General features: G+C 35.2%; 2 protein-coding genes across 3 annotated transcripts; both read left to right on the forward strand.

Annotated features, from left to right (window-relative positions):
- Positions 1–328: 328 nt before the first annotated feature.
- Positions 329–13,699, forward strand: MAPk-Ak2 (MAP kinase-activated protein kinase 2). The gene is made up of 8 exons (XM_019047807.2): positions 329–725; positions 1,747–1,886; positions 3,326–3,390; positions 4,176–4,283; positions 4,914–5,015; positions 6,831–6,906; positions 7,591–7,801; positions 8,416–13,699. The coding sequence occupies exons 1-8, from the start codon at positions 537–539 to the stop codon at positions 8,641–8,643; spliced, it is 1,119 nt and encodes a 372-aa protein (XP_018903352.1). The 5' UTR covers positions 329–536; the 3' UTR covers positions 8,644–13,699.
- A 1,870-nt stretch (positions 13,700–15,569) lies between these two features.
- spin (lysolipid transporter protein spinster) lies at positions 15,570–27,636 on the forward strand. 2 transcript variants are annotated; one of them, XM_019048660.2, is made up of 9 exons: positions 15,570–15,972; positions 16,724–16,920; positions 17,994–18,145; positions 19,546–19,749; positions 20,174–20,308; positions 21,899–22,160; positions 23,382–23,480; positions 24,358–24,598; positions 27,194–27,636. In XM_019048660.2, the coding sequence occupies exons 1-9, from the start codon at positions 15,741–15,743 to the stop codon at positions 27,250–27,252; spliced, it is 1,581 nt and encodes a 526-aa protein (XP_018904205.1). In that variant the 5' UTR covers positions 15,570–15,740; the 3' UTR covers positions 27,253–27,636. The 2 variants fall into 2 exon arrangements, with proteins under 2 accessions (XP_018904205.1, XP_018904197.1); XM_019048652.2 differs by having other exon boundaries at positions 27,235–27,636.
- Positions 27,637–27,797: the final 161 nt, after the last annotated feature.

Raw genomic sequence — 27,797 nt, forward strand, 5'->3', positions numbered from 1 at the left:
TGACGACAGGGGGAGGGGGGCATTCGACCTTGATCGCAATTCCAATTTTGGCCACCGCGGTAAATCATAATATTTTGAAATTATGTAATTAAAATCTCCGAAAAAAGTGCCGTAAAAACCGACTACAATACTACACTTTATCATTTCACCACTATTTTCCGTAATAAATTCATTAGAAACTTCGTTCCGAGGAATGGTGATAAGGAAGTGATTGGAAAGCAAGTGGCTGATACTCCAATGTTGCACAATCCACTCAATCACTGGAATGTGGCGCTGCTAATCGCAAATTTTTGGAGTGTTTCTGCTTTTGTAAAAATAGATCGCGATGCCCAATCTGGACTATCTGGAGCAATTTCATCATCACTAATTTTTAATCAAAACGTTATTTACAGACGAAATATTTTATCAGTGTGCGAATTAGTGTCTTCTAACAAGAGTAATGTTTGCTTTTTATCCCTATCTTCAACTTCTAACTTTCCCTTTATGAATTTTGAAATTTTATCAAGTCGAAAAGCGTAGAACTTAACCTGTCTGAAATGGATGGATACTTCAACCGAGAAGTCACAGGAACCTACAGAGACATGAAAGATTTGGATGGTCAAGCTCCTAAAACTAATTTGGTCACAGATGACTACGATATCTCAAACAACGTCCTGGGACTTGGAATAAATGGGAAGGTTGTACAGTGTCGGAACAAAAAATCTGGAATCACCTACGCGTTGAAGGTCAGTATTTATCTACCAAGCATATCGGTCAACCATTGATTTTCCGTAGTACAAAGCTTCTTATTTGGTCTATGACCATGTTACTAGGAGAGGAGACTACAACATATCCCTGAATCTTCTTACGTTTACCTAAACTAATGATAATCACTACGGCGCTAAACTTGCTACCTCGCCTTGATACATCTTATTCTTGAATAATACCGGTATCAACTTCATCTCATGGCTTTGCAAAGCTCCTTTATTTCTTTTTAAAAGTTGTGTGCTCTTTAGATTTACGACGTAATCAATATTACTAATGTTAGAGCGGAGGCATTGTAGTTGAGACGTAAGTCAAGTTTGTGTTGTTTAGGTCACCACCCATCAGTGGTGCCACTTACTGCATGTATTAACATGTGAGATCCGGAGGTAATCAGGGATTGACATTTGTCTCAGTATACGTAGTATACTGAGTATACGATGCCTCAGTATACGATGCCTCAGTATACGATGCCTCCTCTCTATGATGTGCGATGCACGTACAACATCATGCACACGAAAGTGCATCATTTCAAATACTCGTAGACAGGCAGTCTCTATTTTACTAGTTGATCAACAGGCCATTCTACTGGGCCATCTACAGGCAGTTCCTCTGGTCAATCGTCAGGAGAGTGGACTGCTTTATTTACAGATGATTTGGCCGGTCTATTGACCAACGATTCGATGCTCATCTCACTCTTCCAAATACCCCTCTCAGCAGTTGTAAAAATATCTTAATTTTCCGTTCGAGATCTCTGATAGTTTATGTCCCTTTTTCTCGTGACAGTTCTATACATCAGGTTCTCAACCACTCTCCTTTCTTGACGAGAAAACCTTGTTCTCAGTTCTTATCAAGGTATAGAAAATACCGTAAGTTGAACTTGTATTTTGTCAGCATGTTAAGTCTCGTTTGACACCATGAGCTAAGAGGGCAACCTCCTTTGCCATTGCAAGACCTATCCTCATAGGGTAAAATGTTCTAATCCCCCATTTGCTCGCCTTTCAGATTTTGCGAGATAGTGTAAAAGCACGCAGGGAAGTCGAAATTCATTGGAAAGTTAGTAGTTGTCCACAGATTGTTAGTATCATTGATGTCTATGAGAATACATATGGTGGCAACAGCTGCCTTCTAGTAATTATGGAATGGTAAGTAAAAATTTATTCTGTGTTGAAACGCACTGCAATCAAGGAGCAGTACATGTACAAATTACTGAAGGTCATTTGGTTATCGTGGACCATATCTCGTCACCTTCCAGGCAAAGTATCACAAGCGCCATGCAACGTTTAAAAATTTCCGCCGCCATTTTATTTCTTTACTGAGAAATTGTTCGTTGAATCTGTTTGGAAATTTCACTAAATTTTATCGGCAGCACAAAGAAAATTCAGTAAAATTTTCGGACAGCTTCGTTGAACAATTTCTCCGTAAAAAAATAAAACGGCGGCGGAAATTTTTAAACGTCGCATGGCGCTTGTGATACTTTGCCTGGAAGATGGCGATCTAGTGAGATGTCCGGCCTGAAATGTGTAGTCTTTTCTTAATTGATCAAAACAGAAAAGAATGTAGTTAAATTGTACAATGGAACATCAGGAAAAGACAAAATAGCAAGAATGTTATACTTAATGCTGTTTAGGGCATTGGAGCAGGCCTTTACTAATCTGAGTAATGAGAGGAAATTGCTGACTATTTTCTCTCTGGAAGTCATTATTCATTGACTGCCAAAAACAGTTGCTCCGCTGTCATCTCAGTAGTTGCAGAGACGAATGTCTTTAGTTAAGTTTTCAGATTTTGACAAATTTTGAGAATTTTCAGTCAGAATTGTACAGATGTACAATTAAAAGAGACAGTTTAAATGGACATTTTTTGTCAGTCAGGGAATTGCAATGTCCAATTTCAGCAGTGACCTGCTGGCCCAGGATCTCTACCCTCTGGTAGGAAAACATTTTGTCTTATCTTTGTAAAATCTCTCTTCGAAGCAGTCCCAACAAAAAATGTGCATAAATATTTTATTATTAGTAAATATCTTCCTAAGTTATTGTGTCGCAAATCTTGCAAGATTTATTTTGAAAAATACCTACTGATGAAAATTCAAAATTTCATGGCTCAATAACTTACCAGTGCCTATACTTACTTTTAACCATGAATATTTTCTATCAACATTGCAAGCTGTATCAAATTCTGTGGTGATGAAGGAAGATTTTACAAATTGAGGTGGTCACTCACTTATATTAAGGAGCTCTATCTTAGGAATGCGGCGTCTGAGTACAGATATTTGAACCACTTTGGTTGACACACACTCCAATAAAAAAAAATATTGCTTTGCTCTAAAAGTAAGAATAAAAAAATAGCCTAATTATTAGTGGTAAACTTATTTAATTTAATTCTTTCCAACAGCACAAGTGTCAAAGTGATACCAAGAAGCATGCTTCTTACTATGCATTTTTTTTTATCCAGGAATTTTTTTATTTCATTTAGAATTTTTTTCAGATGAGGTCGGAACATATTAATCCTCCTAAGTGAAGTTACGCTAATTAATTTGGCCCCTTACAAGCCGTTTTAAATTATTTACATATTTCTCTGTTTTTAGCATGGAAGGAGGAGAACTATTTCAAAGGATTCAAGACAGAGTTGATGGAGCCTTCACTGAAAGAGGTAAGGAATAGGCTTGGAATTTTTACCTATCCATTGAATTTCCTTCTACAGATTATGGAGACCCTTTAAATTTTAGGAGTCTTTAAATCAAGCACCGGAATAAATTCCTCTCTGTCATTCTTCCTTTGACCAGGACTTTCAGTCCTATTTGTCCGCTACAGACTCGTAACAAAAGTAAACAAAATAGACTTTGGGTGGGTGTTTGAAAACTAAACGAAAAATTTGAAAGTTTAAAACATGTTAAGTATTTAGTCATTCTCTAGAGATAAGAGCTACCATGATGCCTGTCTTGTAGGCGATCATCAACCAAAAGACATCAAATTTGTCAGACAAGTTCAAAAGAAGATTCTTCCATGAAAACATATTTTGTTCATAGGTATACTGAGACAGCGCAAGCAAGATACGTTCCTTCATGCGGGAGATGATAAAACATGGGCTGAAAAAAATTATAAATATTAATTATTGACAAATGAGGTCTTTCTCACTATTACCTTCATCATTTCTAAGACATTCTCAAACTTGCACGCATATAAGTTGATTTCAATTAAATGTATCTACAGGAATGTGTATTAGGTTTTTGGAAGCAGACATTACGGGGGAAACAAACAATATCTTACAATGACCTCAAAAAAACTATCATTAATTATCTTTTACTTAATCAATGAATTAATGAAGCCAGTAAGAGAACGATGTGTTCTATGTTGCTCTGTAACTTCTCTCAATATCATTTCCATGCTAGTCATCAGAAACTGTCTTTTTACTAATTTATTTCTCTCAATTTTCAGAAGCTGCGCAAGTTATGCGAGAAATTTGTATGGCTGTGAAGTATCTTCATGATAAGAATATTGCACATCGTGATTTAAAACCAGAAAATTTATTATATTCCAAGAAAGGTAAAGCTTCCGCCATGTTACTGTGCTCCATTATCGGTTGTCCACTCCACTTTTTGCTGATAAATTAGTCCTAGAATTTCTTAAGGAATTAATTACTAACGCCCCTTGCAATCATAGGTTTTTTTACCAGCTATCAAAAAGTTGGACCACCATTTTGTTAGGTTTTTGGTGGTCTAGAAAACCTGGAATGTCAGGAAATTCTTGGGAAAGATCAAAGAATTCCATGATTAAAGCATTGTTTTAGCAACTTCAGCCAGTGCCATTTGAGAAAGCACAAACAATTTCAGAGTACATTTTTCCGTTATTTTAATCTTTAGAAGTGGAGATTTTATTCATTGTTTAGCAATAGTCAGCGAAATCAAAAGAAAAATCGAAGTGAGGGTTTATATTGAAGGTCAGTAATAGTCAATTTTTAGAGAGTATTTTCTGCAGGCATAGAAAATTATGAGAATTTTCTCAAAATTTGTACCATGAATATTCAGCTCTCGTTCTTTAACCTCACGAGGAAAAAATTTTTTTACAGAACTCAAGTAAAGTTGTTTGTTTAACTTCTTAAAAATGCCTTACACTTATTATCATAGCTTAATCATCAGTAATTTCTGATTGGTTGTTATTTGTTTTCTTTTACAGATGAAACAGGCGTCTTAAAACTAACAGATTTTGGATTTGCAAAAGAAATTACATCTGCTCGGGCTTCTTTACAAACACCTTGCTATACACCTTACTATGTTGGTAAGTAGATATTCATATTTGTTCAAAGTTAAATATTTCTAAATTGAAGCACCATTAATAGAAGACAAATTCCAAAGAACAAGTGAAGCTGAGTTAAATGGACGTATTTCTTTCAGACAGATTTATGTGCAGGTGAGAAATATGGGGTGTGCTCGTTAGCTCTCTGGCCGTAAGAGTGAATGAGAATAATAAAGCGCCAGTGACGTCAGCGGTAATGATGGAGCCGGGGTAGGGGGGGGGATCGTCGTCGGGCGCTTTTACTCATGAGCCCTGTCCACAACGCTCTCGTGCCATGCCCGCGGCTCATGAACCCCGCATTCAATTGGCACATAGTTCTGTTTGCTGAATTTAAAATCCCGCTTTTCCAATTCTTCAAAAGGAATCACGCCCACTTTTACATTGTTTCTTAAGCAGCTTTCAAGAGCACACCCCATTTTTCTCACCTGCACATAGTTCTGTTTGATAGAAATACGTCCAAATAATGAGTGGGTGAGTAGTGGTTTTCGCCATTTGTGGCTGTGAAGAGCAGCTGAAGCAGATGTGACATCATGGCAGACATTTCTACGACAGACAATGCTCCGAACTGTTTCTACTCTTCTTCGCTTTCCTTGCTACCATCAGTTTAGATAGCTTGATCGGTTTTGCAAATTTTCGCTCTGAATTTGTATCAATTGCAGTGAAATTTCAATAAGTTATTTTATTGATCAGGCGGACTTTGTCTCTGGCCCTGTCAATTTCCCCATTTGAACAATGTTATCAACTCGGGATAAGTTTGTATCTGTTGTAGGCAATTGGCAATTGCCAGCGGTTAGTATGCAGCTTATGTGTTGTTTGGACAAATTTCCAAAATGGGCACCGTCAAAACGCTCATTTTGTTAGTAAAGGCCTTCTAAAGAAGGTTCTCCGCTCTAAACCTCTCTACTTTTCGTGATACTCAATGCTTTATCATACAGTTAGTTTCAAGACCAATCCACACAGGTCAGTCATTCCCGAGGACGAGTTTTGGTACTCTACTGCGCAGTGACGTAGTATTGAGTGCCTGCAATGTATTTCTTATGGGAGCACCCATTGTGTCGTAGCATTGAGAGTTAGGGCCGGGCGGGGGAGTGGATTTCAAAAAAGCTGCGCAATGACTGACCTGTGTGGATTGGTCTTGGTTAGTTTAGTTGTCTATATGACCTAAACCCAACTGAGGTTACTGATTTCACCACACGCTCAGTGTGCGAGTGTGCCAGTAGTCATCATGCATGTATCAGAGGAAAAATATCTATTTTATTTAGGGAAAAATCATTAGTACTCTCCTCTTTTTTCTATTTTTCTAAATTTTATTCTTTCATATATACCCCTCGTGGTGTGCAAATCAACAATTGCCAATTGCCTGCAACATATCTTTTATTGTCACTTATTTTTCGGTCTGGTCATGAAGTTTTTTCCTGTTGAGTCTGACAAAAGTGCAGAGTCGCTGACAATGTTTAGTCAAAGATGGGACAGATGCTGGAGTGGAAAATCAAGGTGAGAGAGAAAGCAAAGAGGCATTCTGAAGGAAAGATTTGTTCCAATGATATCCATGCCACCTTATCTTCCCTTAGAACTCCAGAAATAATCAGTTATAATTTGCTTTCCCCTTAGTTTTCGAAATGACTTTTTTGTCATGCCTCTAATCTGAAAATTTTCTCTCACACTCAATGTCTATAAACTGATACATTTGATCATTCAGTCTTAGTGATATATTCTTAAAAAGAAGGATGCAGGATTCGTATCAGTTTTTGGAAAGGATTTATTAACAGCAAGTTTTCATTATTTTCCCTCTTCCAGCTCCTGAAGTGCTCGGGCCACAGAAATATGATAAAAGCTGTGATATATGGTCTCTTGGAGTTATCATGTACATTTTGTAAGTATTCTCTTGTCTGACTCAAAGTTTTTGTCATTTTTTCCGTTGCACCCAAAGAACAGATGACTTGAATTGAATATTGATGTTGCATTTCCCTCAGAAAATACACTAAAATATTTTTTGCACTGTTAGTTTGATGTAAGAAGGAAACAGTCTAATTTAAATGAAGAGTTTAAACTTTCTTAATCATAACATTCAAGTATCTTGTGTAGCATCATAATAGCAGTATAATAAGCATCATTCAGTGTGCTACAGTATTTGTACACTCATTCTCTGGAGCTGCAATGCGCCACCAGACAAGTATGAAGTAAAGCTTTACGGCGTAAGGACGTTTCATCTCCTCTCTTCGCAATTTTACGAGAAAAACGAATCATAACATGGGAAGCCTGAAAATCAACTAATAAAATACAAAAATACAAAGGCAATAATACAAATGATATCAGTTGTATAATCTAACCTCCGTTTGATCGGTGCTAAAATACTTGTTTATACCTTGGTCAGGAGTTGCTTTCCGCCTTTCTGATGTGTGATTCACTTCTATGTAAGAATTTGAAGCGAAAACCTAGGGCGCTTTATTCTATTTCAAATCTAGTCCAATGGCCCATTATATTCATCTATATTTTATTTTCGAGTGCAACTTGCTTTCATTGTCATTAATGTTTATTTTTACCCCTCCAAAAACAGATTGTGCGGATTCCCACCGTTTTACAGCAATCATGGTCAAGCGATCTCTCCCGGAATGAAACGGCGAATACGAACTGGACAGTTTGATTTCCCAGATCCAGAGTGGAGTAAAGTCTCTGATGATGCCAAAACTCTAATTCAGAGTATGTTGTGCGTGGAGCCAGCCCACCGCCTTGAGATTAATCAAGTCATGCGACATAAGTGGATCGCAGTATGTATTTATTTTTTAATTTCAGACATATATTTCGTAGAGTTTAGGAGGAAATGTTTCGTCATTAAAAAAGAAAATTTCAGTGCAATTTTACAGATGAGGATTCAAAACTATGAGAAGCTGCTGCGCTGCCCTGACCTGAAAAATTATCAGATCTACTGGAGCACTAAGTTTTGGTGTTTGATGTGGATGAAAATACGTTACTCCTTGAGAAATTCAAGAAACTTTATCTTATCCATGCTTTTCGAAGGATGTTTGTGTTCCAAAAAGAGTTAACTCAGAAATTTAACTTTTGGGATTTTGGGGCTCAAAGATCTATATAACACATTGCCTCAACCCTATCCTGGAATTCATAAAACATGCTCACATTAGAAAACCAGCTGATGAACCTTGAGAAATGCAATTTTTCTAGAATGAATGACTTTAATCTGTACAGAACTAATCTTCACAGTTTTTTTCACCTCCAATGGTACGTAAGTTTAACATTCATTCCAAATTTTCTATAGCAATAACAGGAAAAGAAGTACACAGTTCATAAATGAAACCAAACAAAATTTATCATCTTTGCATAGGCTTATGTTCAGCTTTTAATCTGATTTCTTTTATTTTTCCAGCAATATACAGAGGTCCCGCAGACACCCTTGTTCACAGGGCAGATGTTAAAAGAGGGAGAAGACATCTGGCCGGAGGTTCAAGAAGAAATGACGCGGTCATTAGCAACAATGCGCGTGGATTACGATCAAATTCAGATCAAATCTTTGACTGCATCAAATAACTCTTTGCTCAACAAACGACGGAAGAAATTAGGGGAAACAATCCCTGAAACCTCCACAGAAATGTAACTATTATGCTAGGTAATCCCTCAGCCTTTATTTATCAGTTTGCCTTGTTTTACGGGTTTTACAATCACTCTATGTAAAGCTGCTGTTTTGAGATGTTTGTGATCACATCGAGTTTTCACTTCATCATGATCAACTTTTAGCAAGCAAAGACAAAAGTAAGTCCAAAAAATTGACCATAAAAAGGAAGTGTAAATCATTGCTCGAAAAAATGAGCCGATTTTAATATCTGTATCACCGTGGAAAAGAACAAAATTAAACTATCCAGGAATGTTTTTCGTTCCATTCTCTTCATTAAGAAGTATAAAAGTCATTCGGTTTCTTACTCTTGAAAATTTGGATGTAATGGAGCCCGGAGACTCGGATCTATTTTTCCATCTCAAAAAAAAAAAAAAAAAAAATAATGTTTGGTTGTGCTGTACAAAAGACTCATTTAATTGGTGACAGATTTTTTAGGAATGATAAGGTGCTCTACAATTTTTCATTTTCAATCGTCATTCAAGCACTGTCTGGAAAGTTCCCAAATAAATTTCCCCACCTCAGGCATGAGAAATAGTTTCAATGAACTGAACCTTTTGCAACTTATTCTGAAGAGAGAGTTTTCTGTCAAATCTCAAAATCCAATTTTTCAACCCTCTTCAACAAAAATGGCTTAACTGAAAATTTTTCTGCTGTGGATTGAGGTATTAGTGAACAATCACATTTTACGAATTCTCCAGCAATTTTCAGGAAAAACTACTCGCCCTTGGTCATGTATTCATTGCTTGAAGAACATTGTATTACTGCATAGACATACATTAAAATATTAAACCGTACAATCCGTATGTGCAATGTAAAAATCAAGGCTTCATGACTAAACATACATGCAATAATGCTATCAGTTTTCCTCTTCATCCAATATTGCCAAAGATTATTTCTTGATAACAATATCTGTCAGTGCTTTGACTTCGGAACTTTTTAGACAGTCCCATTTTGCCACAAAACATTTTAAATGTTCCTTTCCTCTTTTTTAAAATGTGAAAAAGCTTAGCAATCATAATTCTACTAACATTTTATAAAAATGTATGAGTAAGTAGAAAATAATCAGTCGGAACTTAGAAATTGTTGGAATCAAAATTAAGTGGCTCAACCTTTTCCTCGGGAAAAGTGAAAGCAACTTTTTAATGTTATAGGAACTTTCAGGTATTTTTCAACTATCACACTGTCTTCTCTTTCCTCTTTCTATGCTCAAATGTTCAGATGTGTGGACTCTAAGTTTGAGCAGGAAACCTCTTTCAGCATTAATAGTGACCGCATAGTTTAGCATCTTACTTTTGAAGGGACTTAAGTTTCACATAAGTTAATACATTTTTCGTTACTTGCGGACAATTATTCTATTTGATCACCTACAGACAACATTTTAAATTGCTAACCGAAAAATTCAAATTATCTTAGAAATCTACCCTTTTCTTCTATTTTTAATCTTACTCTTTGATCAGTAAGTACACTATCATTCTATAAGAATTCTTATCTCCTTCTAGATATTTATTTTTTCAAATTTTCTAAAAATTGAGTTTTTTTATTTTTATTTTTTTCTATAAACGCAAAGAAAGAGACATGGTGGCCTTCTCACTCTGGGAATATGTTTTATTCTTTGATACTTTTATTCAAAATGATATTCTTGTGCCAAACAATTTTGGTGTTCAACCAGATTGACTTAACTTTTTTTATGTGTGTAAGCTCTGAAATTTTATCAAATCCTCCATCTCCCTTTCTATCCTTTGATGACAGGGCAACAAATACAGTAGTCTGAATTTTATTGCAAAAACAGATTGCGTCGTACATTTTGCAGGTTTTACAGGAAAGTGTTGAAAACTCATCAAAACTGGACTTTTTATGAGTTTTTGCTCTTCTTGGAATAGGTTTCCATCCTTCAATAATTACAAAGCAACAAATTCAGAAGTCTTAATTTCATCCTGAAACCAAAAAGCCTCTTACATTCTGCAGACACTAAAAACTGGAAAGAGTCGCTGAAAATATATCACAGCTGATCTCTACTGGAGTTTTTTCTCTTTGATAGTTTGTTTGGAGTAACTCTTCCTCATTTTAAACCAGAACTGTAGATTGAAAAATTCCTGTACCCTTTTCATTATTAAGTCAATTTTTGGTCATTGTATCCCTTCCTTCTGTAATTTAAAACTCATTCATGAGGTTACTAAATTCTTTGAATGTGTACTTTATCAGTCAACTTTAACACTTTCATTTACTTGAATTTACTGATTAGCTCAATCTTTGTTTATTTTTAAATTCACTTTGTTCCTAAATCTTCCGCATCCTACAACACTGGTAGGACCAGTCAAAAATGTTCTCAATTTATCTTGTCAATTATCAATAGAGTTTCCCAAAAATACATAGCTTTCATTTTATAACTGTCATCCACGAATTATTATGTATCTCTTATTCTTAGAATTCATCACACATGTGTTTATTATTCCTATTTCAGTTTTATTTTAGCCATTAAATTTATCTAATTATATCGGAAAGTTGTATTATCCTCTCAACGGCTGAAGTAAAAAAAAAAATGTGTGCATTTGATAGCAACAAATCTGCACTCATGCACTATTTTTTTATTATAATGCCCACCAACGGCTTTTCTTGATTTTTTCTGTGAGTTCTCTTCACCATTCAAAAACATTCCCAGAAATGTTCATGGAGAAATTTTGGTTGATTTTCTTGAAAAAAAGAAGAAAAATAGAAATTATGAAATGCTACAATGGAGATAAGCATTGTTTTACTTCAGCCATCTATATCTTGTGTTTGCATAATTATTTTGCATTCTTTAGCAGGACTGATGAAAGCATTCATTCTGGGATTTTTTTTTTTATTTCATGTTTGTATTTTAGTCATATATTCGTAAGATATTACGAAAGTTTCTCCTTTTTGTTTTGTCCAACTTGTACTTTTGCACCCGTAATGCACTTATTGGTCTCTCTGACCCTCCTTTTTACAAAAAATATGGTTGTATAGTAAACCATCAGTGGCGTTTGTCTCCAAAAGGAATTCAATCAAAATTAATTGTTCTTAAAGATTGTTAGTAGAATAAGTTGAAAATCTATTTTTATTTGTAATCATTTCAATGTCTGGAATGAAGAAACTATTTTTAGTTCTACTAAAATCTGCAACTTTATATTTTTAAAAGTTAGGTCAATAATCTCTTGGATCCATGAAACATTTTGTCGTGTTCCTCAGCTGTCTTGTAATTTGATTACCACTGATATTGATCGTACCCAACAATTTAAAACTTTTATTTCTTGAATTTAACTTATCTGTTAAATTATAAAACTTCACGGAGAAGTTGGAAGTTTTAATGACTGAATCATTGCTAATTCAGCCTCAATACATTGTCTTCGTTGCCTAATTTACAATTTTACTTGTCTGACCAATTCACCATGCACCTTGTTATTGACCATTGCATTTCCTGGCCAGCAGGCTTTTTAAAGTTTTCAAAGGTTTTGATTTGAAGAAGAAAACATCTCTGTCATGCTTTATTCATTAATAACCGCTCTAAGCACTCAATCAGATGAATTCTTTGTTTTCAGTATTTAAATATGTTTAAATTCTGACTCTAACTTTTGTTTAACAAGATGTTTTAGTTTGAGTCATTAAAATACTCTACTGTAAGTTGTATAGTTTTGATCATCGTTGAATAGACTTTTTTAGTTTTGCTCCTCTAAAAACACTCTGGTAGCAACGAGAGATTTTACATTTTTTTTTTTAAAATTGGTTTTTATTTTAATTTCATATCAGAGGTTTGCAAATGTACCGCAGTGAATTGCTGCAACCAATTTCATGCAAATATGTAGTGAGATAAAAATGTGTCTTTAAGGGTATGTGCTTTTGTGGTCTATCTGCCATAATCAGTTGATATTTCAGGTGAAATAATGTTCTTTAAAGTTTTACTCTTTAGACACAAATTTTAAGTAGTACCCATGGAATAGATTATTTTTTAGTGCAATAATGTTTTTAGGTAGCAAATTTATTGCGCATGTATTAGTTGTTATTGGAACATTTTTATATTTTTACAAATTTTTTATGATCAATAGAATCAGTCTTGATGTTAGCTGTTTCAATTAAACAAATTTATGTACCTGGGTTGGGTTTGTATCTTGCAGGCTATGTTTAACAACTCAGTAAATTGGGTTGTGTTCAGCAGAAGAGAACTAGGGCAATTATAGTGTTTCCATAATTATTCAACTTCCCCTTTGCCTTTAAAAATATTAAATGTAAAAGCAGTAATTTTACATAATGGTTTTCCTCAAAAATTGACACTTTTTAGTAGAAAAACAAAAACGATTTGCTACTCTAGGCTTTTCTTTCCTCTTAAAAATGAAGATGTACAATTTTTACACCTATGGAATTTCGTTAGTTCCCTTCAGCTGAATGCTCCCAAATCATTATTATGTAATCAGTATTGGCAGTTAAGTCTAGGGCTGCTCAACTGTTCAACGCTAGCTTGGTCGCCGAGTTTCTCCCTTCAAGAACATTTTTAAATGGTTGTCGCAAAAATTTAAGTTCACCAATAGATATTGTATTAAATCAATCAAAAGTTTGAAAAAACAGTATTATAAGTGGTCAGTATTAATTCCCTCCACTTTTTTCACCTCTTGCTTCTGTCATAATAATTTTTTAAACCAGCCATGATTCTCAGGTTTTCAAAAAAAATTATAATTCTATCAGCAGTTAGATATCCACGCAACTGTTAAAAATGTTGGCTGAACCTTCAAAGAAGGCTTCTCAAGAAAAGAATCATTTATTTTGAGCGACAAGTTGTAAAATTTGTATAAAGACGAATTTGAACGTCAATTCAGATTTTGATAATGCTCTTTGCATCACTATTCTGACAAATGATAGTGTCAGTGCTCAAGTTATTTATTTTGAGATATGGTTTCAAAATTTGTAAACACAACAAAAGTCAATACTTAAATTACATAGTCTGCACCTATGTTTTGTGATTTTTAAATGTGACACTATGACATCATGTCTATTTTTTATCAATAAAGGTCCTCTCTTTTATGTATTATTCTTGATCTTATTATTATCTCCAACCATTCTTAAATTTTATTTTAAGGGGGTTCAATGGCTGAAGATTTCGACTTGAAACAAGCTCATATTATATATTCTATTAATTTTTTTGCATGTATTTTTGCTGCTATCTACAGTTCTCAATATTTTAATAGGTAAATTTCCTCAGCAAACTTTGCTGAATAAAAGCAGAATTTTTTGTAGAGCAATGAAATACTGTATTTGATACCATTTTTGACATTTGAATGGGATGCAACGTTTTTCTTTGCAAAAACACTGATTTTGCCTTAATCTCACGCAGTTTTCAAGGGCAAGGCATGACTGATCGATTATCAATATTTCCCCATTTGAACTGTGGTAAAGAATCGATTATTAAGGTGTTCGCAGCGAACACCCCATTTTATTGATCTTTTTCCATAGGTTTAAATGTCAGATCAGTCAATATATCACAAAGCACTCCACACCACTGGCAGTTTTTATTATATTTCCTCTCTCATCTATTTTTTATTTCTCTCCGGCACAGTAACTAAATACGATTTAACACCGCTTGGATGACATAAGGGCGGAACTATAATTTAAGATGAGCCCAGCGGGGCGATTATTGAAATGCTATCGACTGTATGTCGCCGCTTTGTCGTGTCGCGCCATCGACTAAAAGCAGAAAAGTATTGAGTTATAAGGACGACAATGTTCATCGCGCAGTGTAGTTACACCCTGTATGTCAGGAGGGCAACGATACTCAAAATAATTGTCACCTGTGATGTTTTTGTGTGTGAGAAACAGCAGTAGCTTAAATCAATGGATCGTTAAGTGTTAAAAGATCAGGTAAAAGAAAATGGAAATATTTTCTTTGTAAGATAATTTATTTTTCTTGGTTGGTCTCTTGAAAAAATTAATGAAATATTTTTATTACACAGGTAGCAAGAAACTAGTGTATCAATAGTGAAAGTACTAAACCATCGATCTCAATAATTGAGGGGCTTAGAGAACAAGGAGCACAAGTGCAGTTTTTGTTATTTCAAGAAATGTGTGTTTGAAGTTTCAAAATTACATGGATCTTTATGGCGGAAAGAAAGTTCAAACTGAGTTTAACTGACTTTTTGATGCTTAAAAATCGGATTTTTTTCTCAGAATATGCATTATGACTAGTTTCACTTGGAATCATCAATATCTCATTTTTTTTCAAAAACTGCACTTATGCGCCTTGTCTTTCAAGCCCTTCAATTGTGATTCTTATTACACATTTATGCGTTTTTTTCATTTTTTTAAGAGAGTGCTGCTTGACTTTTTTGCCGCGTTATTTTAAGAGAATATTGTTGAAAGAATGAAGAATCAACAAACAAAATTTTGTGCAAAAGTGATCATCGGATTTTTTTTATTTTAAGAAAAGAAAAGAGAGAAAAAATGCCAACATTTTTTTTAGAATAGATTGTATTTTTACATCAGAAACAGAACATAAAAAAGTTGTGAGACCATAAAAAACCTCAAAAGCCATTATTATTCGCCTGCTGCACCGGTCTCCAAAAGGTGACCGAACAAAGGTGCAAATATCATGTAATTAAGGACAAAAGCTTACTCGTAATGGGTGGGGGCACACATTGTTGCTCTTCGAATCGATTTGCGCGAGAGTGGGACTCATGAGTTTTTTTTTAGCTGTCGGTCATTAGTTATTCCTGAAAGAAAAAAAATGATTATTTTTTGGATACTTTCGATATTTGCCACCGATGTTCATCCCTTTCGTAGATCCTCCGCGTCCCTGTCCCCCCTCCCACCCTGTATGAGTCCCGCGCGCTATTTCATAAATTCGCGGGTTGATGAATGGTGAACAACAGCTGATTCGTGATGTGGTGACGTGGATGACGTCATCGCCCCAATGTTGACATTTGACAGTTGTCAAAATTTTCGAAAATGACTCCTCCGTAGCTGGATTCTGGTGTCGTGCTTCAAATAAGTTTCATTTATGGTGCGGGTAGAGTTAGACTCTGTTTTTTCGTTACACGCCGGCTCCGAAAGCCGTCAACAGACATTCGCTAGCAATCATGAACATGGAACCTGGCGGTATTCCGCCCAACAATTCGCACCAACACCTCATGAACAGTGATGATGAGAGTGTGGATATCATCGTTCCTAATATGAGTGGATTGGAAAGGGAAGAGAAGAACGATTGTGACAGTAGACCTGAAAAACGTACAACTCTAGATCAATGGACTACCGTCATCATTTTATGTTTTGTAAATCTTATCAACTATATGGATCGGTACACGATCGCAGGTATGGAACTTGCATCATTTACCCATGAGGATCTCCGAGGGGGGTGTGTTCTCCGTGACCCCTCGTCTTATACACCAAATAGACCTGTTAATAACCCTCCTTCGGCTTTAATCCATCCTGATTATTGCTGTGCACAGGATGAGTTTTTTCTATCTTAAAGCTCTCGCCTCGGCCTTGGTTCCCCATGAATATTCTTATCAGTTTCGCAACTGACATATTTCCACATTTGCCGATTATATCATGTCAACCAATTCTGCAACACTACACACCGACACTGTTTTTTTCATCATTGATCCTGTGTACGTTTCAGGAAAATGTTCCTTTCACAAATGACATGGCAGGATTTATTTTTCTTAAGGTCAGGCAGATTTCCAGAGCCTACAAACTCATTACCTAATAGCTAGAGGCATCTAATTTTTTATGATGAGATTTTCTGAGCTCACAATGCAGTCAAAAATTGTCAATAGTGTTATTGTATAACTTTCCTAAGATCTTCTGTACACAAGAGCAGGATTTTCTGAACGACAAAAATTTCATGAGTTTATGGTGATGACCTTTAAATTTCAGTTTCAATGGAAGTTTTGATTTTATATCAAAACCATATTTAATATGACTAAATGTACAATCTGCTCAATGTAAAGAGGAAATGATAGGGAAATGACTCAATGAAATGAACCTTTTCAGCCAGGTACTTAGGTACTACAAATGTTTTCAGTTGTCATATTTAATCGTTTTTTTCTGTCTGTTTCAGGAATTTTGACTGATGTAAAGGATCATTATAAAATAGGAGATGGAGAGAGTGGACTGTTACAAACAGCTTTCGTTCTTAGTTACATGATATTTGCGCCTTTGTTCGGTTACCTTGGAGACCGGTACAGCAGGCGAATAATAATGGCTTTTGGGGTTTTTTTATGGTCTCTCACAACTTTTTTATGTTCTGTTTCTGATGTAAGTATGCAATCTACTTTTAAAAAAAAATTTTAGCGCTTTTTCTCTTTTTTCTCATTGAATAAGTCAATAAATCACAGAAAGTTGTCAAAAGAAATTACTTTACCATCAAGATGGCTGGCAAGTGTAGAAATTCATGTTTTTAACTTAATCTCTGTATCCTGTTGTTGTCTTCAATTCTTGGTGAGCTTACAAGATTCCCTCTGCTTTTTGCTCCATTGTATTAAAAAGAGGAAAGTCTTGTATGTAAATGATTTATCCTTTACTGTAACCATAAAGTTGTCAACTGAGTTTTTTGTTTTTCATCTGAACTCCAAAAATCTGTGAAAGTGTTTAAATCTTTTGAAAAATTATACAGTTTAAGATATCTTGGCTTATACTCTGTATTACAGAGTATCATGTAATCAGAGTATCAGATGTAATCATGTATCTCGTTTGCTGTGTTTAAAAAATCTCTGCTCCTATTTTATTTTTTCAAAGAGAACTGATCTGCATCATTCCTTGAAGTTTTTCCAGTATTTGTCTCGTACTTAAAAAACAAAATCTCACAAGTTTTTGAGTATCGACATTGAGAATTTTATCTGTTTAAAAAATAAAGTCTGACAGGAAGTCCGCAACATTGCAAACTGAGATATGTGGTTTTGGAGCTTCATTGTCAATACCTGTCCCGTGGCTAGCACCGACACTAGAATCAACAATATTCTTGGGTGGTGGTATTGTGGTTTGTAAAGTTACATGCAGGGTTGCCACGGCCAGGGAAAACCGGGAAATGTCAGGGAAAATGACGAAAATGTCAGGGAAAATTTGTTAAATCACCTTCATTTGCTTTCTAGAATGGGTTTGAGATTTTGAACAAAAATTTTACCAGAAAAGTTTTCAATTATGCCTTCTGAACCATCCGTCACATCTTCAATGGTCAGGGAAATCAGGGAAATGCCAGGAAATTTCATTTTCTAAATTCTGTGGCTACCCTGGTATTATATGTTTACTACATAATGGAGCAACAGATTATTTGTAGAAACTAATCATAAAAATGTTTACATCACATTAATTTATTACTTCTTGTTTTTCAGAATTATTATATTTTCCTCATGTTCCGTACTTTTGTTGGAATCGGAGAAGCAAGTTACTCTACTATTGCACCTACTATAATTAGTGACTTATTTGTGAAAGATATGAGGTCTGGAATGCTAGCTCTATTTTATTTCGCCATTCCTGTCGGGAGGTTTGTATACAAAATTTCCATCTCTTTTTCTGTTCTTTTGTTGCATGACCACCACCATCTCAAAGACTTTTGCGACAGAAGGATTTCTAGTTTTCAAATTTATAAGCCATTAAACCAACAAAAGAAGAAGAGGTTTTCAGGTAATCTTCTCTGTTGAATTGACAATGCATCAAAACAATTTCACATTTTTCCTGGGCACAACAGCCAGTGATTTAATCCCTCACTATTTACAGGCCCAAGTTCTGAGCTTATGAACCCCATGAAGAATGAAAACTATCTCATTTTGCTGCTACGAATCAGTGGAAAATTTGATTTAATAATTGACACTTTTTAACAAACAAATCTATGGATATGTGGTACAGTAGCAGCTCGATAATTCGAAGTTGGAGGGACCAGGGATTTGCTTCGAAATAACAAGTTTTTGAATTATGGAGAGTGGCTACGAAAAAATTCGAAAGAATGAGAGTTTCAAATTAGCTCTATAATTCGAAGTGGTGGAACGGAACGCTCTATAATTCGAATCAGATAATCAGAGGATTTAATCGTAAATTCCTCAGTTCTCCATCCGTCAGGCATTGACATATGTATGTACAGCAAAACAACCACCTATAAACTTTGAATTATAGAGCGCCCGGCACAGATATTTCGAATTACAGAGCTTTTCAAAAGGCGTTTTCCCACTGAAAAATTCGAATTACGGAGGGGGTAAGAATACACTTAATTTTTCGAATTGACGCGATTTTCCCGAGGGGATCAGCGTCATCGTCGAATTATCAAGCTTTTCAAATTATCGAGCGGCTACTGTATGTCAATGGTGAAACTACTGAAATGCATATCTCGGTTTATGGAATTTTAGACTTCCTGTCATACTTCATTTTTTACATAAAAAACTGCCCAGCATCATTTTTGTTTTAAAACTTTGGCGATTTTTCTTCTCCTTTTTGAGAATATCTGCAATTCAAGCCATGATGTTGGTTTGGTCACCTCTGAAAAACTGATAGAGGAGTGAAGATTTTGAAACATGGCAACCGAGATGTGTACTTTTAGTTTCAGTGTGATGTGCAATTTTTCGAGGTTTCCATATTTTTCAATTTCTGCATTTTTCCCGCTGATTTCCATCCATTTTTTCAAATGTAAAAACACATCACAAAATAAAGCGTACTTTTTCACCAATGCACCTCTAGAAAAGTGAGCAGGTATGTAGATAGCAGTAGGTGTTTTGGTGTTGGTTTAGTAAAAAAAAGTTGCAAATGGATGTCTAATGGCCACTTCCCTCTGATTGTCTCCTGCAAGCTAATGCTGAGAAAGTTACACAAAACTGTAGAACTTTGAAGAAAACATCACATGTGACTATTTTTGTTCTGACTGATTTGATTTATTTCTCTTCCTTTGTTTCTCAGTGGTTTAGGATATATTGTCGGATCTGAAACAGCAAAATTAATGGGTAGTTGGCAGTGGGGATTGCGAGTGACCCCAGTCTTGGGTCTTGCCGCTGTAATTTTAATACTCTTTTTCATGGTCGACCCCGCTCGAGGGGAAAGCGAGGGCAAATCGCACCTTTCTCCCACTTCTTGGACCCAGGACATATCTGCTCTAGTGCATAAGTAAGATTGAATTTTTTGGTTTTTTTTTCTGATTAATTTTACGTTTTAAGGGTGCAAAATCTACTGAAAATTTGGCCTCCTTGGACAGCCATGTATATGTGAAAAGAAGAAAAAAACCCTCAAGCTCTTTACTTTCATCAAAAAGATTCAAGAATATGTAAGCGTTCTTTTTAGACTTGCACAGGGCTAAATTGCTTTCACCTAGTAAGATTTTGATTATTAAGTTAAAGAAAATTACAAATCTAAAAAGCACCTTAACTTACAAACCAAAGCAACTCATTAAAATCTGTTTAAATATACCTACTATGCTCTAAAAATTCTGTGAAGTCTGCTGTTTTTAACGGAAATCTAGATTTATTTTTTGGTCTTAATCTGTGCATTATTCTTGAAAACTGTATAATATCTCCTTTTTATTGGGTTGCAGTTATAGTTTCATGTTGTCAACAGCTGGTTTCACTTGTGTTGCGTTCGTAGCTGGCGCGCTAGCATGGTGGGGACCGAACTTCGTGTTTCTAGGCCTCAAATTGCAACCTGGTATGGAGAATATAGAACTGAATGAGTAAGTTATTTTCCTCAGCTTCCATCAGAATCCTTCCTCATATTTTTCATACTTTGGTCGGATAATTATATGGAACACTTCTCTACTTCATGGTTTTTTAAAAGAAGAAATAAGTAAGCAGATCAAAGATAGAAATCTGATGATTTAACATATTTTTGGCCATCTATGCATTTCTCTTTTCGCCTGCCATTCATTTTATCTTTAGTCTTGATTACCTTGTATCATGTCAAACCTCTCGTCATGTTTTCATGAGTAAACTACTCATTAATGCATGCAGCCATCTCTCAGCTTAACATTCAATCTCTCCGAATATTAATTTCTCATACTTTGCATTTCGTTCTTCTATCCCGGAAGTTTAATAATTGGCTTGTTTGACAGCGGCCGGAAAAATGACTCTGTCATTTGTACCGAACTGGTTTTGCTTCTTTGACCAGTTTACTCTTAGGAAAGAAAATCTTATTTTTTTTTCAGTGGAATTATGCAGTCGTTTTGTCTGGAAGCCATGCCCCTGTGTTAATAACAGGGGATCTGCCCCTGCCCCACCCACTTTGTAATCCAACTTGGATTATACTTTAGAGTCAAAGAGCTTATCTTGAGATACATATCTGCTTGTAACAAAACCAGGGAACATCTGACTTCATTTTGCAATTAGGAAGTGCAATTTCTGGCTCATCTATTAAAACAATTATGTGCATGGGAAAACTAATGGCTTATGCGTTGTTTCTGAACTGAGCCAGATATTGTAGTTCCAAATTGCAAAATGTAGTTCAATCGGCCTTGTGGATCTCAGGGTAAAACTGTGGAAAACGATGAATATTAGGAAAAAAGCAATGATTATGATGGGAAACTTTCATCCAAATGCTTGTTTGCACACCTATCCAAATGGACCTCTGCAAAAATTTGGAAGGAAATAACGTTCTGTTCGCTGAAGGCCACCATTTCAGGTATTTAACATTAGTTAGCAATTTGCAGCAGAGTTTGAATGTAGAATTACAACAAGCCTCATCCCCAGGTGACTAAATTTAGGTCCAACCCATCCTTATAATACGCAGGTTATCTCTCAATAGTTCCAATCTAGTTTTATCCATATCGATGGCCAAAGTGGGAAATCACGTGTCTCCATTTGCAATGTTCATCTGACTTCCTTTCGTACTTTATTCTTTCTTATTATTCATTATTTTAAATATTATTAATTCTAATTATTTTGATTATTTTTTATTTATTTATTTATTTTATTTATTATTTCTCTTTATTATTTTTTCTTTGCAAAATTAATTAACGCAATTTCTTAAAAACGTCCTTGCTCTTTCTTCTCTTTTAGCAGAATATTGTGTGTAAATTTCAAACTCTGAAGTTTGCTTGTTTCTCTTTAAAAAAGAAATAGGAGTGGAAATTTTGAAACACCATAACATGTTTTGTCCGTGGTTTTCCACTTTGGCCATCGATGTACCACTAAATGATTTTGATCTGTGATCTGTCTGCTTTGGTCAGCAGAGGATACCCCTACAAAAAAGTGTGGAAACTATCTATTTAATCAAAAGACCCAAACGTTTTCTCCAATTTCAAGACGGCTGTGTTTTATTTTTTCAGTGTCACCTACAAGTTTGGCATCATTACTATGATAGCTGGACTGTTAGGCGTCCCTCTTGGGTCATACATAGCTCAAAGACTGAAACCATACTACCCGCGAATAGACCCTTACATCTGTGCCATTGGACTACTTATGAGCGCACCGTTACTATTTTTCGCATCAGTTTGTGCCAAAAGCAACATCACACTTTGTTATATCTTCATTTTCTTTGGCCAACTGTTTCTTAATTTGAATTGGTCCATTGTGGCGGACATTTTGTTGGTAAGAAAAATTTCGATTATTCAACGGGTAGGCTGCTTTCAAAAGCTCCATTGGCGAAACTTATGGACTGCTGAATAGGGTTAAAAATTGAGCACCACATTGCATGTTCCGTCATCAAAATTTCACTTGGAACATAGTGACAAAAATTTCCAAAGTCAACTCGTATGTGAGAACTCGGCATTCTCTGTGTTTGTCAAATGGATCTTTTCACAACCAAAGTCCTCTTAAGACAAATTACTTTCTCATAGACTGCAACGTTAGTCTAATTAAATTAATTTTGGGATGTTTTGCAATAAACTACTGCTTTCCTAGTCCTACTTTTTTTTTAAAGTTGAAAAGTACTTTGCTCCAAAAGAGAGAAGAAATTATGTGAAACCAAACCTTGTTATTTGCGAAACATTAAGTAATAAGTTTTCAATCGCTGATTAAACTTGAAGTCACTTTTTGCGTATGAAATCATGTTAATTGATTCTTATATAAACCATAAATGCTAATTTCTCCCTCATAAATCGATTTTGGATATTTTTAATTTGTCAGTCATGCCCAAAATTACTTTAAGGAAATTTTTCTCGTAGAACTTAAACTTTTGCCTTGTGCAGTTGTCCAATGTGTAAGATTTTCTTAAAAAAGAAATGATAATAAGCCTTTAAATTTGTTCTTTATTTGATTTCTGAGAGTTTAAAAATGTTTTTCAAATTTTAAAAAAATTGAATTCTTAAATCAAGCATCAAACTAAACCTAAACATGAATTAATTTCTCCACAACTGTTGTTTCATGCCTTCAATAGTTTTGTGTTGAACAGACAAAACAGCAATTTATTAGTGGTTGATGGACTGTATCTGTCACCAAAATTGATTTCAAAATGAGAGTCTAAATTTTAACTTTTTAACCCTTCTGTGTTCAATTTCTTTTTATTAGTTTGTCGGTACACATAAAGCAAACTTTTTAGACTTGTTTCTCTCATTGCAGCATTATTTCTATCCTATTATATACATAAAAATGAAAACTGCAATTTTTTCCGAGGTATCAGCCATGGATTTTCATGTATAAACGACACCCAAAATCAAACTTTTGACATAAAAATAACCATATGTAAATATTAGTTTAACACTGACTTAACCTCAAATCGAGATCAATGTGCCTCCATCAAAAATTTAATCGGAGGATTTTTATTTAAAATGAAATGGCACAGGTGACTCATCAAACTTTGATTTTTTCTAGTACGTAGTTGCTCCAACCAGACGATCAACAGCTGAAGCTCTCCAAATTCTCATTTCTCATGCGTTCGGTGATGCCGGAAGCCCGTACTTAATTGGATTGGTAGGATTGTCTTTTTATTCTTTTAATTTTTTTCTATTAATTTAAACACCACTTTACTTCCAGAAAATGACTCTTTTATCACATAATCTTGAAGTTTTGATTTGTCTCTTTTTTTGAAATTGATGGATCAAAATATAGTAGCATTTGAGAATAAAAGCAGAATAGAGCAACCTTAAAGTCTGTTTTACTATATTCTTACCATACTCTTCATATATCCAAAGTAACAAAGGAAAATCATGCGGCGGTCCTTTTTCCTGCAACATCATTTGTCTTTTTTGGATTTGTATCTCATTCCTGGTATGGTGTTAATTAAGATCCATCAAGTTTCTCATGTCTAAAAAATCGCAAACAAAACATGTCTAAAATGATAAAAATTCAATTTTTGAAAATTTTCAGTTATCATTCTATCGATCTAAGTCACAAGCGAATTGTTCCTTAATTAAAATAGACAAACCTTAAAATGTTTACATCAATGTCCTTGCCAAATTGTCAAATTTTCTGCATCCAGCATCTAAACTCGATTCAATCAATAGCCAGTGAAACTCATGTATCTCATTTTCACGCATCTTACATTATCTCAGGGTCTCATAACTACCACTCCCATTATATTCAGGGGGAATATTTCTAGGCTTTTGTAAAATTTGTAAAATATTTCCAAAAAGTATCCTTGAAAAAGCAAAGAGACGTTGAAGGATAGGTGAAAGAGCAAACAGAAGTTGAACAAATTTTCTTAAAATATCAATGATCAGCTAGCCTTCAAAAAAATATAGTGTGATAGAAAATCCACAATGTCACAAACTGAGGTATGTGATTTTATAGTCTCACCATCAATGTCGTTTCGTTTTTCTGATTTGTTTTTGCTCAATGCATTTTGCAGCTTTCAGAGTTTTTTCAAAAAACACTTGCCAGTTCTCCAGCACTCTTTGGCCCATTACTTGTCCATATCTCTTCGAGCCTGACACTCTCCGAAAAAGGGACAAGTGATGAGGTGCTGTTTCACAGCTTACAATACGCTCTTTTCACCACAAGTTTTGTTGAAGTTCTTGGTGGACTTTTCTTCTTGCTCACTGGACTGTACATCACAGCAGACAAGAAGAACGCAGACAAAGAGCTGAAAGGTGAGTGATTTATTTTTATGTACTAATTTACCCGCTTTTTATCTACAATAATTGAATCATTTTTCTGTAAAAGGGCGTATGAAGCTTGCAATGCTGCTAAGCTTGTGCAACATAGTCTTCTAGTTGTACATGATAGTTCTGCTATGAATATTTCTCTGAATTTGCCCTGAATTTTTCCTCATTATTATAAGGAAGTAAGTTGACTGTGAATGAATTTCCTCCACTGCAAACACTTTAAAAAATTGCACAATCTTAGCAGCATTGCAGTCCTAATACGTCCTTTTACCTAAAAAGTCCTCAATTTCCAGCCATTCCATCAGATTTTATTAGTAATTTAGAGTAAAAAAGGAATTGTAGAGAATCCTTGTTTTAAACATTTGCCTGAGAGTCTCCCTGACAAGGGGAGGGGGAAAGGGTTTGCGCTGTGCCCCTCCTCCCCATGGCGAATGCTACAGCTCGTCGCGTTACTAAACTCACCTCACGCCACTGCACTAAGGAGGAATGGAGTTATGTTTTCGTGCCTCTTTTGGGTGGAATCAATTAGGAGCTAAGGTCACCTTTTGAGTTGCCAATACCTAGTTGTTAAATCCACCCAACATGGGTACATCAAAGAGGACATCTGAAAAAGTCAAACAATCCTACAGCTCCATTCCTCCTCAATCTTGTCTTTCCAGTTGACAGACACGAAATCTCAACGATCATACTACTGTTGGGTTTCAATATCAAGCAACTCATATGGGAAAAAGTAGGGTTCTTTTGGTCGGTTGTCTAATGTCTAAAATTCAATTCCGTTGCATGGCTTCATTTTACTGCCTCTCCTGATAAAAGAAAATGCATTTTTGGACAGTAAGCATGAAATAAAAATTACAGACACTCTTGTAACGGCACCAAGTAATCCAAGCTCCCTTAATATTTTTATATTGTTTCTTACACCTTCATTTTAAATCAGCCAATTTTCACTGCCTCTAAATGAAGAGAAAAAGGATGAAATATTCATAGAAATCCAACATGAGCTTATGTAAAGTTGGAGTTGTACTTTCAGAATACTTATAAGATTCCACTTAAACACAATCTGACCCATTGTGCTTATGCATGAATTTGAATATGCTTCATTTTTAAAGAACCACGCATTCTCAAGATGGATCAGTAGCTTTAGAGCAATGCAGTCTGAGTCTCATTTCTGAGCATTCTGTATTCTGATATATTTTAAAAAATATCAGGGGCTTTTCCCATCGCTATAATTGTTTTCATCGTATGTAATCGCTCCAACTCAAGCATGCTTGGTCCCTCAATCCATGAGTTAGCTCTGCTGCACTCTGCACAATGAGCTTGTTCAGTAATTTTCAATGGGTCAGTTGCGCTGGTCACAGAATCGTGTTTTGTTGCTTGATTCTTCTAGATTAGCTAAAAATAATAAGATCTGTCCTAACCGCAACGTATTTAGCAACAATATTAACAGAGATATTGCCCTTCGAAAAGTCTGGTTTTTGATGTCATCCACTGCAGTAGTGACAATCTTGGTTTCTTCCACCTTGCTTTCATCGGTCGGTGTGACGCACATGAGCACAGGTTATTCAACGGGAAACCCGGATGAAAGCAAGATTGAAGAAACCAAAGGTGTCACTACGGTGGTGGATGACATAAAAAACCCGATTTTTCAAAGGGTGATATCTCGGTCAATATTGAACATAGAAAATTGCGGTTTGGACACGTCCTATTATTTTTAGCCTATCTACAAAAATCTAGCATCAAAACACAATTCTGCAACCAGCGCAACTGATCCATTCTTCCATTTTTGAGAGGTAGAGAGTGGACATTTTTCACAGGAATTTTGTCCGATTTTTTTGAACAATACAGAAAAAAATTCGAAGTTGCATCTTTATAGCTCCCATTAAAACGCATATCGTCAAAAAAGGAAAGTAGCACCTGAGGAGATCTCTGACGCAGCGGTCACACTTTCGACCACACGTTCTTTCTGGCACCATCTATGATCCATTGATTGATAACACAAAGTTGACAAAAACATCGGAATCTTTCAATCCTCATGGAAACCATCGTCAGGTACTTTATTAACTTAAAGAAATTGATGATATTCATGTAAATTGAAAGATTTCGATTTTTTTAGTTTCTTTTTTAATAAATTAGTATAAAACAAGACTATCGATCACACCAAAGGGAACGCACAACCGTGGCTCGGGAAATCTCCTTGGACGTCATTTTGACTCTCTTGGTGACTTGCGTTCTAGTGGGAGCTCAAAGTACACAATTTTATGGGTTGATGTTGCTCCAAAAACAGGAGAGAATTCCTTTTCCATGTTTTTTCTAATTTTCAAGAATGCAAGAATTATAAATTACTGAACAAGCTCATTCTCCTCATGAACAAAAGATTTTATCTTTTCTTATCAGTCTGTTGGAGCTTTTAATTTCCTTACGTAGAAATAGCTTGACTGCTTCTGCTGCTTTTATCTATCTCTTATTTAGGCTTTTTCAAAAAATGTGTAGCTTTGTCTTGTACACTTTTTGTATTGTTTATCTGCTCTAATCTCTGCTTGCAAGCGCATGGCATTAATTCCTTTTTTCTCTTCGGTTTTCCAGGTGAAGATAATCCTAGCATTTATCTTAATTCAATTTTTCAGGTGAAGACAACCCTGTAGCCCCCACTCACATTTACGCAGATGACCTTCAGGTCACTGGAACTGACAACCCCCATGCATAGCAATTCAAGCGAGTATTATTATTTCTTTATCGAAAGGTGTTCCTATTACGACATTTAGACAAAATTCCACGGTTTTTTTACAGGTATTTTGTAAATTTATACTGTAAGTAATATTTTTCTATCTGTAGGTATTATTTATAGTGTTTGGTACTGAGATTATTTAATACGTTTTGTACTATACTTAGGTTGTTTAATTGTTTTTTTTCTTCTTTGTAGAGTATTATAACAATGTTTTCTTAAAAATCTGTTTGATCTTTTGTAACTATGTTTGTGTTTTTCTATCAAAAATAAAGGCGAAAGGATACTTTTTCATTGTTAAAAATTTGCCTTTAGTGTTGAATCAATTCTGCAAATTCCTTTTTAAGTGTCTGGAGTCATTTAGGATTTGAAATAGTGGGATTTAGGTATTTTTCTGTTAGTTGTGTGATTAAAGGTTGAAACTCATCGATGATGCAATTCATTGGAGGTTTGGTTGATTCCAAA

The sequence above is a fragment of the Bemisia tabaci genome, chromosome 8 (assembly GCF_918797505.1).
Source record: "Bemisia tabaci chromosome 8, PGI_BMITA_v3".
Classification (NCBI taxonomy): Eukaryota; Metazoa; Arthropoda; class Insecta; order Hemiptera; family Aleyrodidae; genus Bemisia; species Bemisia tabaci.

Coding starts and splice junctions, on each gene's coding strand:
- MAPk-Ak2 (XM_019047807.2), top strand. CDS start 537: ATGGATGGATACTTCAACCGAGAAGTCACAGGAACCTACAGAGACATG. Junction 3,391..4,175: donor TGGAGCCTTCACTGAAAGAG/GTAAGGAATAGG, acceptor CTCAATTTTCAG/AAGCTGCGCAAGTTATGCGA. Junction 7,802..8,415: donor TGCGACATAAGTGGATCGCA/GTATGTATTTAT, acceptor TTATTTTTCCAG/CAATATACAGAGGTCCCGCA.
- spin (XM_019048652.2), top strand. CDS start 15,741: ATGAACATGGAACCTGGCGGTATTCCGCCCAACAATTCGCACCAACAC. Junction 16,921..17,993: donor TTTTATGTTCTGTTTCTGAT/GTAAGTATGCAA, acceptor CTTGTTTTTCAG/AATTATTATATTTTCCTCAT. Junction 19,750..20,173: donor ATATCTGCTCTAGTGCATAA/GTAAGATTGAAT, acceptor ATTGGGTTGCAG/TTATAGTTTCATGTTGTCAA.